The following is a 13,988-nucleotide window of genomic DNA, read 5'->3' on the forward strand; positions in this document are numbered from 1 at the left end:
GGGAAAGCCGGACTGTGGTCGTTCTATATTCTGAGCACACTATTCTAAGACCTCTCTGTGGGTCCTCCTGACGCCGCTGAGTAAATAATTCAGTCGTTACTCCCTTGAACACACACACACACACACACACACACACACACACACACACACACACACACACACACACACACTACCACTACCACAGTCTCACTGTAGATCTGCTGAGTCACGAAGCACACAGTGAAAAGACTTCTCTCTCTCTCTACCTCACTCTCTCTTTCTTTCTCCCCCCCGCCCCTCTCTCTCTGCTCATCTATGGGCCTGTGTGCTAAGCAGGTGCTCAGTGGTTGCCAGTAGTAACAGAGGTTTGTATTTACTCAATTACTCAGATGGATTGGTCCTCCTAATGATCCTAGAGGGAAAGAAAACTCAACTAGGTATTCACATAAGCAAACCTTTTCAGTGCCACTAGGAGTAATCATTGATAAAAATTGGGTTGCGAGCTTATGGGGCTTTTTTGTAAATGTACCACCTTGTGTTGGATTAAATTGTTGCCTTGTTGACGGAATATGAAAAAGGAAAAACATTTTCATACTTACTTTTCCATGGTAATGAGGGTGTGGGAGAAGTATGCACAAACACCATTTCATTTCTGTTAACACTGCCTTCTTTAAGAGTCAAGTCTGACTGGAAATTACTGCTTCCATGTCCAGTAAACATTGAGTTACCTTCTGTCAAACATGGATGCTTCAACAGTTTCCAGGTATATTCTCTTTGACTCAGTTATATTTAATTTCTCTTTTCCTACATAAAACATCCTACCTGATGAGCAAATGTTATAATATTGTAAGTTGACATAATACTGTCTAACATAATTGCACTTCATTTTGTTGATATTGGTGCTGCCACATTTGTGGAACTATAATGTTGACATTTCTCTCTTTCTGTGTGCCTTAATCAGCATTTTGTGTCATGGAAATCGATTGTGTTGTTTCAAAGTCACTTATTCTTACACTTAATTTGAATATAAAATGTAGTTACATTTCATTCTCTACAACATAATAATACAAGGGCCCCTCGTTTTTACAGCAGACTTCCACACCCACTTGCCACAAAACAGTAAAAGCTGCACTGAAATGAAAAGCAATCAAGAATAGGTATGTGGCGCCACCTGATGGAGAGAAAAAACTATGGTTTTGTAAGCCTGTTGATAGGCAAATGCTTGCTTGCCACTGGTTTCAATTTAGCTGGTCAATGTAGAATACTTTAAGACCACTCTTAGTGTAGAAGACTAAGTCTACTAAGAGTTGTGGTCTCCTATTAACTCATTGCCCCACTGTATCACCATAATCTAGCACTATAACTTACTCTAACTATAACAATATCTAGCACTATAACTACTGCTTTACTGCTTTTTAAAAAAAAGCAATTCCAGTCCAGTCTTGGTGACTTATACCCTCTGTGATGAACCTGTTGCCACTCTGTCAGTGTATTGGCCTACCTCTCTAGTCCTCAAACTGTGTAGGCTGTGTGTGAGAGAAACATCATAATCATGTGCCATGTGCAATGCTGGTTTGACCTAAAAGAATGGAAAGAAGGGATAAAGTGTGTCATTGGGAACTGAGAACTGAAATGGCTAGATTCACATCAAGTGCAGGGAAAAGCTGCAGGGCTTATCTTACAATAAGCTTTACAAGTTGACCAAAGCAGCTTTAAAGGCAAATACGATGGCTAGGCTTCATCATATACATCAATGCATATATCAATGTATATATCAATGTTTATTTAATTTAGCCTATAGAGTTATATGATTAAATGTTGCCTAACCAAATTTAACCTCCAGATGGCACCGTTTTGCTGTAATTTGGACACAACGTCCAGATAGCAAAATAACTCACAATGAAGTGATGTTCCTCCGCATGCCTGTCCTTTCCATACGATTTTATATGAAAGTGTCAACTGAGAGACATTGTGGTCTCCCCAAACAAGCACCCATACAGCGTTTGGCTAAATAATCCACTTCTCTACAGTCCACCATGTTGACAAGGCTGAAATGAAGGCTGAGTGTGGGTGAGCAAATCAGCAAAACAAAAAATGGTTTATTCCATTTAAACAATTTTGAAGCTGTATTTGCTTTCATTTTAGAGTTAGAAATTCAGTTTAAAAGATCATAAACCTATCGAAGTTCATCTTTCAGGGATGAATCACTGAGCGTGATTGAATTGTGCGAAGGCGGGGTTGGCTTAGAGGCTGGACTCGTAACTCCACCCCTCTACCTTTGTTGTCGTTGAGGCTACATCATTTGCGCCTCGACTGACAGGCAGTCAGTTGACTAACAGCAAGCTACACTAGCCAGTAGTTAAAGGAGGAGAGGAAATCGGGGATTTGTCTGAGAGGGAGAGGGGAGCAAAGATTCACATCTGAATCATGGCTACTGAAACATCATCTTGCACAGGCTCCACTCTTCTGAGGCCGATCAGTGAATTCATTAATCTCCCTCTTGATCAGGTAAATTAAAACGAATTTTAATGAGCAATGAACACGCATTGTCTGTGCTTGTTAGGCGACTGGCTCGACGATAGCTTGTGTTGGCTAACATTTCAGCATTCCTTTGCTGTCGCTTGCTAGGGAGCTAGCTAACACTGGACTAAAATCGCATCCATGTCTGTGTTAACAGGTCGTCGACCGTACGGAATGTCTTTAGCTACCATTTGTTTCTCTGTAGCCTATTATGTTGGCAACACAATTCTGGAAGATATCCAAACGCATAGGCCAGTTTTGTAGGCTACAAACATGATGCTGTGCGTTCTACTTGAGATGTTGAGAGTGTGGTGCTGACCATCAAGATAATAATGGTGATAACGTTAGCCTTCTGGCTAACGTATTCCCTTTTTATAATAGAATACTGTAGGCAAAACAGATTAACAGCACGCTCATCCACCATACGTGGGCTACGAGTGCATCAATTGTCACCAGATCCTTGGACGATTAACGTTGTCTGACTGAAACAGTCGTTCTTACACAAGTCTGTCTGTCAGGCCGTTTGTTCCCAGATGATAATAGTAGGCTGGCTGACTAGCATTTGTTAACAAGTCATAGTAGAGAAATGTTAGCGACTATGGTATGCTGCAATTTAGCTATGGTGTTTTGTGCTTTAAGAGGGCTATTGTAGATATATTAGCTTTAAAAGGCTGGTATTTTGCGCCTTTGTGTGCTAATTTTAGTCGACTCCACAAATATAGGTCGCAGTACTGAAACTGTCACTTTGATGCTTTTTGTGGAAGAATCTATGTGTACAGAATATAAAGGCGTAATTTGTATCAAAACGTGGAAGTCCAACAGTAGAATGATACTTTGTTTCTTTAGGGTTCGACAGCAGTGGGGTAGTGTCCCAGCTGCCTGATTGGGCGTTAACTCGCATTGCGTGAACATTTTCTCAGTCCTAGATTACTTCCAAGTTCCAAATTTAGCCGTCGTATGCAGTAGGCCTACACGTTTTCACTCGGTACAGTATATGGACTTGACGTGACATGATTTGTCGTCACTCGTTTGACTGATTCACGCTCAGCGAATGCAAATTGAATCTGCCAGGAAGAATCGAAGATGTTAAGTTATATTTCCCTTTTAGTTGGACTAAACAAACGCCGTCTTTAAGCTTGCATATCCCTTAAAACTATTAAGTTAATACCAGCTTTCTCTCGATCACCCTTAGTTTTAAACCGATTAGACGACATTCGGCCATTGATTCGTGCAAGCGTCTAGCCATCAATTAGGCCTCCAGTATTGAACGAACACGTTTAGAAATATTCGAGTGATGGAAAATGAATGAATGAATGAATGAATGAATGCATGTATGCATTGGTACTCGTAATGGCAAGCAGTCCTCCCGGCTGGCTTAACGAGTGGTTTATAGTCCAGGCCTCAGACTTTGTAGCCTAAGCCCCCAAATGTTGCACTGGTACAGGTCTACTGGGTGGGTGGGAGTAGCCTATTGCAACCCACATACTTCTGTAAGAGTAGGGGACATTTGTCTCAGACTATCTCCTTGGCAGTGAAACGTCCACCCAGGCCCTGGGCTTTGTTCCTCTGGACAGTGGCAATGAGTTACATTTCTCTATAGGTCAGAATCCGGAATCAACTCATGAACTACATGTTGAGACGTGCCCATTCCTCCTCTTTATTCTTACTTTCTCTGGAATGTGGGATTTCAACTTTGTGTTTCCTGGCAGGGTATCCAAATGTAGATGCAAAACTATAATGATGAATGCGTGACTGTTACTATGGACACTTCAAGCTTTTTCTGTCAACTGGTAAATTGCTGGGTTAACCAAGGAAAATATGGAAAATTGACCAAGTGTTCAGACCTTCCCTGACCAACATTTAGATATTAAAATTATGTTGGATTTGAATGTAAAAACATGTTTCCACCTGCTCCCCATTATCTTTTCTGTGATTGTAGTAATACCACATTTTGAGATCAGTTTGACATTGAAGTCAGTGACTGACTGCATTCATTTGCATGTAGAAGTGGACCTTCAAACTTTACTTTAGAGACTAATCATAGTAACAATATGATGTTCTGCTTTCTCCATCAACATGTGGTTGTTGCCAACCCCCATTTTTTAGCAGAGTTTGTGTTTGAACCCCTTTGTTGTAAATGTCACAGAAGGTCTACACTTAGTCAAGCATACTCTCTTCCCTGGCATGGCCAGGTCAAGGACGTTGTCAAACCAAGCTGTCACAAGATCCCTTTCAACATGCGTGTTGATGTTCAAGAAAAAACAAGTAATTTCTGCTTGCTATGCGAGTGCTTCATCCTCCATTTTATCCCAACACGTATTCCAAGATCAAATTTACACTTAATGACATGACATTTACACGAGTGGTTAGGAACAGTACGATCCTATCTTGAGTGATGGTTATGCCTATGATTGGTTATGCCCCCGTTTTTTTCTCTTTTTACAGTGTTTTAGTTCCTCCAGTGCTACAACTGTTATTTCGTCCTAGATTATGTCATAAGGCCTTAGCTCTCCTTGCATTCAGTTGTGCTAAATAAATGATGTGCTTTGCCTTGGCATCGTTTCCCCCTGCTTTGACTGCCAGCTCCACAGTCTCAATCTGTCTTTAAACTAGAAACCGCTCTGTTTGCTATCACAGTTGAAAACCACAATGTCTTTTTAGGACATGAGCAGAGGTATGCAAATCCGTGGCAGGGTCATGATGGTAGGGTGGTGCCATACAGCAACAGAAACAGACTTATGTGATTACAAGAGACATTGTTTCCTGTTTATGTCATAAGGAAATGCCTGCCATAGGAAATCAGTGGAGTGATCAAGTTGCTGTTGTTGTTGGGGGGCCATCCAGTACTAGGCTACTACTACTACTTAAAACCAGATGGCACATCCTCATTATGTAACACAAGAAGTCTAATCCTAGCATTTAGTAAACAAACAAGATCTGATCTGTGCAGAGATTGTTGAGATTGAAAGAGAATGGGTGTGTTCACACATACAGGAATTGGCTATGAGCTTTAGTGAGCATGCACATTTACATCCTGAAGCAGTGGTGTCTGTCTGACATTTTAATCAACAGTAGTAGTAAGTTTCATTGAGGCAGAGATTTGTTCTTGAGTTAACACCTCATCACTTCCTGGCTGCTTGTTGTTGACCTTTGAAGGGAGCCATGCTCATCAAAGCAGAAATTGCTATTCTTGCAAGCAAAGCTTTCACACACTCCAAACCTTGAAATTGGGGTAGATCGACTTACCTCGAGTTCAGAAGTGGGAACTCTGACTTCAAGTGCCGTTCCATTGTACTTTTTCCCAGGAGGAGTTCATAAGTCTAGACCTTCAGTAAGCCTAGATTTCATTCAGTTTGTCTGGAATGAAATTGGGAGATTCCAACTTGGAAATATCTGACTTTCGAGTTGTCTGGAATGCAGCATTATTCACTTCTCAGCTGGCTCCCACACAGCCTTGAGTGTTGTTGGGTATAGACATGATTTTATGTCAGGCTTTGACAGGGCGCATGCAGTTTGTCCATAAAACTCTGATGAAGACACTCCACCCTGCGCTCCCTGTTTCATTATGGAGATGGAGTGTTGCCATTTGATAGGATTATTGTGAGAATGAAAGATGTGATTAGAGTAAGACAGGGGGGTCTCAATCCTGATCCTCCTTCACTCCCCCGACCCACCTGCACTGACAATCTGTGCCTGCGCCAAGCCCACCTGATTAATGTCAGTGTAATTATAGTAATGCTCTTGATTGGCCAAATCAAGTTTAAGTCAGCAGAGTAAGTCAGATATGCAGAGTGGGACAGACAGACGTGAAGAGCAGGGGGCACCCAGGAGGAGGACTGAAGAATCCCTTTTGGCAGAAATAAGGTCTGGATGAGGCTGCCCATGTTTTTGGCCTCGTGTTGCACTACAGGGTAGAGCCATTTAATGTATTTTTGATCCTGGCCGAAAGCTAAGACTAGCTTTAAAGTTGCTCTTTGTTTTACCCCGTTGTTAACGCTGTGTTTTTGCAAACAGCGGTGTGGTCTGGTAACAAGCGTGAGCTCGGGTCCCCTGCCCTGTGTCCATGGAGAGCCCAGCAGGCGAACACCGCTAAGCCCGGATTTCTCAGAGGACGCTCATACTACCCTCCTCTGGCTCACTCATTTAATTGGTACCCCTCCGGGAGGACCTGTACCACTGATTGATTTCGAGGTGCGGCACAGTGCAACCTCCGACGATGCCATGAACGCGTATGGGTCACTCCGACTGATGCAGCTTGAGTTTTAATGACTAAAACTATTAGCCTTTCAGCAGGCAATTATTTTTGCCCTGGTGTGTGAGATCCAGGCCATTACTTGTTCATAACAAGCATTTCTGACCTGTTTTTCCTGTGTATCAAAAAAATGGGGAGTTTGTTTTGACGCAATGCCAGGCAGTTGTGTCATTTCAAATGTGAATTGTAGCTTATAACCTGAAGTGGCTTAAAGGAATTATCCGGAGTAAAATGCACTTTAGATCAATTTACGGATGATTGGGAGTACATATGTTGAGTTGACATCAAAATCATGTCATTCGATTGTGTTTTGAGAAAGATTTTACCGTTTTTAGTCAAAACTCGTTTGCCTGGAAGTGACCCGGGCATGTCATTTCGCCGCTACAAAACGCTATTTTTATACCTCTTCTACAGTTCCAAACAACATTACACTTACGTGTTAGTGAGTAGAGGGTCCCTAAAGCCAAACCGAAGTATCCCGAGGTCTTTATGTGGTCGGATAGAGAGTCCAGAATGAATTTCATCAAGCCAGTACCTTTTCCGGAAATGTTGCTGCTGCAGCTGCCATCTTTAGGGGAAAGTCCGTAGAAGTCAGACTTTCCCCTAAATGATGAAATTCATTCTGGACTCTCTATCCGTTTTGTAGCGGCGAAATGACATGCCCGGGTCACTTCCAGGCTAACGAGTTTTGATTAAAAGCGGTAAAATCGAACTTTCTCAAAACATCCGAATGACATGATTTTGATGTCAACTCAACGTATGTACTCCCAATCATCCGTAAATTGATCTAAAGTGCATTTTACTCTGGATAATTCCTTTAATAGTGAAATGATGCCACCACAAATTCTCATTCATTAGGAGTTCTAATTACTGTCATAAAGCAACAGAGAGCTTAGATGATAAACTATTATTATGTGCTTTGATTTTAATGGCAGCCCCCCAGACAGGACAAATGGTCACTTCATTTGTACCCTGCTGGTTCATCCAAATTCTTTATTTGGCTGTTCTTACGAGGGCACCTAGCCTGGAAACCGTCATAGGGCACCGTCAAGGTCCCAAAAATGTTTACCGAAAGCAAATATTTTAGTTCCTCTCAGATACTAGGAATTGAAGATAAAGTTGAATGAGTATTGATTAGATTCACCATTCTAGCCCAGAGGGTGATCTGGATCTCTGGACCCATGCCAGTGTATGGCCAGGCAGGGAGGGGACAAGTTTAGTTGGTTCTTATATAAGTATAGTGTATATATACTCTTGATCCCGTGAGGGAAATTTGGTCTCTGTCTTTATCCCAATCTGTGAATTAGTGAAACACGCTCAGCACACAGTGAACACACAGTGAGGTGAAGCACACACTAATCCCGGCGCACTGAGCTGCCTGCAACAACAGCAGCACTTGGAGAGCAGTGAGGGGGTTAGGTCAAGAGCACTTCAGCCGTGCCTACTGGTCGGGGTTCGAACCGGCAACCCTCCGGTTACAAGTCCGAAGTGCTAACCAGTAGGCCATGGCTCTTATGTGTGCTTTTCTGGGGTGTTTGTAGTGAGGTCCTACTGACCAACATACAGCAATGCTGACTCAAATGCTGCTGTCTTGCTGTGCCACCAGAGTTAAGTTTAGAGGAAATCTTTAAAAAACATGGACCTGTTTGAAACCTTGTTTTATCTATTAGGTGGACAGGTCTTAATTTCACTTACAGTAGGTAGCAGGCTTTTTGAAATCTCTCAGGTCTCGTGGGACAGACCTGTGCAATTCCAATAAATTATTAACGGTATACCAATCCAGCAGGTGTGTTTGCTATGGGACTTGGTCTATCCGCTTTTTGAGGCAAGTCGGCCTACCAGGAGGGCTGAAATACCTTCAACAGTGGTATCATTTTGAAAAGCCATCTCTCAATTTTTGTTTGAATTAACTGGTTTCTATGGGTGCTACTTTTGTAAGATTTATGAGAAGTCTTGACAAACACTTGACTCATCTTTTTTGATGTATCATTAAAAATTATTTTTTTAAAAGTCCTCTCCCTAGATAGACATGGTCAAAACTCTTTTGAAATTCCATTGCTATTTGTAGTGAATTTATGACTGAAACCTAAGCATTTTAATCATTTGATTACTTTACACCCCTACACCCAATTTGTCTTTAAAGTTATCTCTCGGATAGGGTTGCAAAGGGGTGGAAAATTTCAGAAAAAATTCCGGAAACTTTCCATGGGAAGTTAAGCTGGGGAATTTTGGAAATATTCCAAATTGGAAATTTTAATGGAATTAAAGGAAATTATGTGAATTAACTGGGAATTTTGGGTAATTCATACAAACTGTTTCATATACAAACATTAACGTTTTTATTTCGTAATAAGCAATATGATTTGTTTGTTTGTATTTTCGCTTAGCTTAGCATACAAAGCTAGTTAGCATGCTAGCCGGAATCCCTTTCTCTGCCTATGGTTTATTAGCGTGCTCAGCTAGCAACATTGAAACCACTGAACTGCCCAAGATGTACCACGCCACTCAACAACAAAATCCGATTGGTTGGAACATTGACTGATTATCACTTTGCCCAGTCAGAATCCCAGAAAATGGTAAAACAAATTAAAAAATATATATAAAAATAATGACATAACATAACAGCCCAAACTTCATAGATTATGATTATAAAGTTATCAAGCTTAATCAGACAGGCATTATGAGCATATGGTTATTAATCATCCCATAGTTCTTATGCAGAATGACGTACACCCATTTAAATGAGATTAAAGTGACAACAAGCCTGTAACTGGGCAACTCTGTTTACAAACCCTGTTCGCAGTTATTCCCACACTGGGAATTTTTTTCCCCCATGCACATAAGTATAAGTATATATACTTTTTTTGATCCCGTGAGGGAAATTTGGTCTCTGCATTTATCCAAATCCGTGAATTAGTGAAACACACACAGCACACAGTGTACACACAGTGAGGTGAAGCACACACTAATCCCGGCGCAGTGAGCTGCCTGCATCAACAGCGCCGCACGGGGAGCAACATGAACGCACCATAGGTTTCCTTTATGTCTAGTAGCCTATGCTGATTGCTGTGTGCATATGATTGACGTATGTGCAGAGTATACATTTGACTGAAATTGCATTAAATCAGGTTGTTTTAACTAATATTATGCTGCAAGATGGGGTTTTGTCCACTACATTTATGTTCCCTGTTATTGAATAACTTGCCATATAAAAAATTCCCAGTTTATTCCCATTAATTCCTGTTTATTCCTGTTAATTCCCATGGAAAGTTTACAACTTTGAAAATTCCTGGAATTGTTCATAGCTGACGAATAGTTTTGTTGTGCTGATTGGCACTGATTGATGGCATTTCTAATCAAAAGTAGGCTATATAACCAGACCACGGTATGCAAGGCTAAATAAAACCGATTTCTGTGGTAACAGAGCTGAGTCATAGTGACTACTGACTGCGCCTTCTGAACCACTTCTATAGTCACTAGCTGCCACAGAGCATGAACAAATGAGAATACTATTTGATAACTTGGATACATGGCTATGCATGCAGGCTCTCATGCAGCATGTATAAGCCTCCACCTCAGTCTTGCATGTTGACCGCAGTCTGTGATTTTTTTAGCCTGTTTGTCCCTCAGGCCCTTCACTTAACTGAGTGTTCGCTTCTGGAGCCGGGAAACTAGGAGATTGCCTCTTTGTCAGCGCCTTGCAGGGGTGTAGCTTAGCAACCAGTTCATTTTCAGAGCTCGCTCTGGAAACACGTCTTAGTCTGGCCCTGTCAGATTACCCCTCTCTCTCTCCATTCCAGAGGAAATATCATCTGAACATTCGAACCTTCAGAAAAATTAAAGTGTGTACTGTGCTTTTTAATTGCATAAAATTTAGAAATCAAAATCGGCTCAATTCACAAACTCACAAAACACAATAAAGTTTTTTTGTAAGATAGCAGTGGTATTATAAAAACAGTATGTAAAGTAAAAGTTTTTTTTTTGAAGTCTTACAGTTTGTCTGCTGCAAATACTTTCCCGAAGCCTTCCTGAAGGACTTTGAAGTTGTGTGATATTCTCAGGGTATAACATTTTCGTAGAAAAGAGAGCCTCGTTGTCACTGTAATTAGGATTAGGTGACAGACTGGAAATGCACGGAGTACTTTAACAAAGGTGCATTGAAGTGTAATATCTGGACACTGGCACTGGCAGGTATTTAAAAGCATATAAGCGGTCAAGAGCAATTATTGAACAATATGATAAGATTACCTTGTAAAACTCATCAGTAAAAAAATAAGTAAGGGAATGTGTCAACTCACTTGCATCAAACGGTGGCTGTTTCTCCGATGCCTGTGAAAAGTGTTAGACACAAGTTCCTGTGAGTGTCACAGTCAGAGGAAGGACTGTGTGGACTGCTGGATAACAGATCATCACAACTTCATCATCTCCGTCTTGAAGAGAGTCAGTTCGAAATGAACTGGGAAATGATGAATGACCATATCCTGCTTGCCCACCCCCACACACACACACACACCTTTCTCCAGTTTCTGTACTTTTCCGTTACAGGTGTGAACTCCATTTACTATAAACAGAAATGAAATTCAGCTGAAATGAACTACCCTTTTCTGATAAACCAACATCTGATATTGCCCTAGAGACCATGCAGCTGCGTGGTGATTTTACGCTCGGGCAGATTGTCTTGCAGTATGACACTGAATTTATCTAACACCTCCATCCATTAAATAAATGCTGCACACAATCCCTCTAAGTCACATCTCTGCTGACGGCATACCAGTTTGATCTCTGGTCTTTGTGGCACTGATTTATGGTGTTTATTAATGTGTATTAATGTGGTGTAAGGGGACCACTAGTGTGTGTTTATACTGTATGTGACGGTGGCTAAGATGTATACATATTTCCAGGAACTGGAACTACTCTCAAGCATTTACCCATACACACATTCTCCAGTCTATTTCAAATGTACATTTCCATTACTACTGGGAAATGTTTTCAGAGGAGCACAATTTACAACTCTATCACTTTTTTTTTGGTCCATCCCTTTTCTGGAGTCTTTGTAAATCTCAAACAGCGTTGGATTTCTTGTTAAATGTAAACCACTGGTTGTGATGGCCTCTCACACAGCTGTGAAGATAATTTGAAGGAAATAAGTAAGTATTGGTGGCCTCCTCTGGAAGGAGAAGTTTGAGGGTGAGGGAGTGGAGGACGGCCTCTTGTTAAAAGTGACAGACTCTCCAGTCGGCTCTCAGTGGCGTTATTGCGGGCGACGGGAGAGGGGAGGCCTCACTCTCCATCAGACGCGCCTCTGATTCACTGGCTAAAAATAAAAATGCGACAAACCCTGACACCTCCTCCTCTGATCTCTGAATGTAAAAAGCTGGTGCGAAAATGAGCTCTCCCTGAGGGCCATCGCACCTGGCCCCAAAGAGGTTTGAGGCGTTGGGATCATCTCGCCTGAGCATGCACGCGCTCTGTCTGTCTGTCTGTCTCTCTCAGAGATCCCTGTGGAGAACCTGCTCTTCTGGGTTTTGATGGTATGGTCAGCGAAGAGTAAAGGTTACGTATTTGTCTCCATAAAACACTGTCAACAATTTAATTAATTTGACAACACAACACAATTATTTGTGGATATATAACCTATGTAAAGGTTAAAGATAAAGGACAGTCCAAATAGCCATATAGGAAATGGATAGCCATAGAGGAAATGGATCATGTTTTTTCAGTTTGTGGATCTTAAGGCTCATGATACAGTGCAGTCTTTTTAAGACTAGGCACGGTCTTAAACAATTCATAATACCCTCCCAAGACAGCGTCTTGCTACCAATGGATTAGCCCAGGAACATATCCATTCGACATGGATTGCTAAGGATAATACAGTCCTGTCCTGTATTGTCCAGTCCAAGAATGCTTCACAAAGAACTCTTATGTATTGTAAAGCCTAAGGGTCAATTCAGTTCTTCAATTCAGTTCAGTTTGTGAAGAACTATTGTGCAGTAATAGAGCAAGCGATCATATGAGTGTTGGTGGAAAAAATCCTAAAACTGAGACGCTGAAGGATTGTTCCTGCAATTTCAATGCCTGTCCCTCAAAGCAGAGAATTTACAAGGATGTCAGCTCTCCCTATGTCACTATGTCATCAAATAATTTCTGGTGTGACCTCTTCAGCAGTACGCTACTTTTCAGTTCTTTAGTTGTTAGTCGCAAGCCACCTCGTACCTCAAGTGCCTTACAAACATGTTACCAGTATTGTTCAAGGGTGGTCCTTGTTATTCTCTCTGACTAGTGACTTGAATTAAAAAGTATCTGTGAACGGGGAAAAATCCCTTTCTTTGAATTGGGAGATGGCCAGGGTTCAGTTTATGCACAGTGTCTGTTATCTGACAGAGTACAGCTGTTCAGATGTTATCTGACCACACACAGTTTAGATAAAGGCTGTATCGAAACTGGGAGATGGCAAGCCTGTATTAAATGTATGCTCTTGACTTCTCTGAGCTGCTGACCAAATTGCTCTAATTTCTTTAGGCATTGTCACACCCCATCAATGAGAGATCTGACACACACACACACACACACACGGGGACGGATGACATTGAGTGGAGATGACATGACCTGTCAAAACGTCTTGTTATGTAAGCCAAAGATGAGGGGAGGAGCGTTGTGCACTTAGGGTACAGGGAGTTGTGGAATGGTCAGTGGAAGAGGCTAAAGCATCATAGCTAACAAGGGAGAGAGTTGACATTCCGCATTGTAGAGAAGGCCCCTCTCTCTGCTTTTTGCTAGACATAACAGACAAACATTTGCAGACAAAACGTTTTGTTGCAGAACACGTTTGTTTCGTAATTCCATGCTCTGCAGGTTAAATCAATGTTATTGTGAGTTTAGAAGACATGTGAGACATGTGACTGTCTAAATTATTTAAAACCAGTCTCCTTTGTGTGGTGCAGTGTTGTGCCTGACTAGGGTGCTAGTCCTCTTATTTTTTTTGTTATCAAAATCCCTTTTATCTTTATACCCACAAGGCCACTTGCAAACCTTACTGTATTCTTACTGATTGCCGAGAAGCACTTGTTGTGGACTCAATCAGGCAGGTGTACTGGCCGGTTGCTGCCTAATGGGTTTTATGACTGAGCTGCAGCTTCCGCTCCTGACCCACCTCGCATGACCTTCAGCACCATGGAGGAGGAGGAGGAGGAGGAGGAGGAGAAGAAGGGAGAGGAAGAGGGACTTGATGCAGGTGACT

General features: G+C 41.7%; 1 protein-coding gene across 1 annotated transcript in view; it reads left to right on the forward strand.

Moving 5' to 3' along the window:
- Nucleotides 1-2,304: 2,304 nt before the first annotated feature.
- The window catches only part of mboat2a (membrane bound O-acyltransferase domain containing 2a), a 59,021-nt gene continuing 47,337 nt past the window's right edge, over nt 2,305-13,988 (forward strand). Inside the window, exon 1 of the mRNA XM_048227928.1 lies at nt 2,305-2,487. Within this exon, the coding sequence (XP_048083885.1) occupies nt 2,407-2,487 (81 nt within the window). The 5' untranslated portion in view covers nt 2,305-2,406. The remainder of the gene's footprint in view (nt 2,488-13,988) is intronic.

This window comes from Alosa alosa, chromosome 19 (genome assembly GCF_017589495.1).
Source record: "Alosa alosa isolate M-15738 ecotype Scorff River chromosome 19, AALO_Geno_1.1, whole genome shotgun sequence".
Lineage (NCBI taxonomy): Eukaryota > Metazoa > Chordata > Actinopteri > Clupeiformes > Clupeidae > Alosa > Alosa alosa.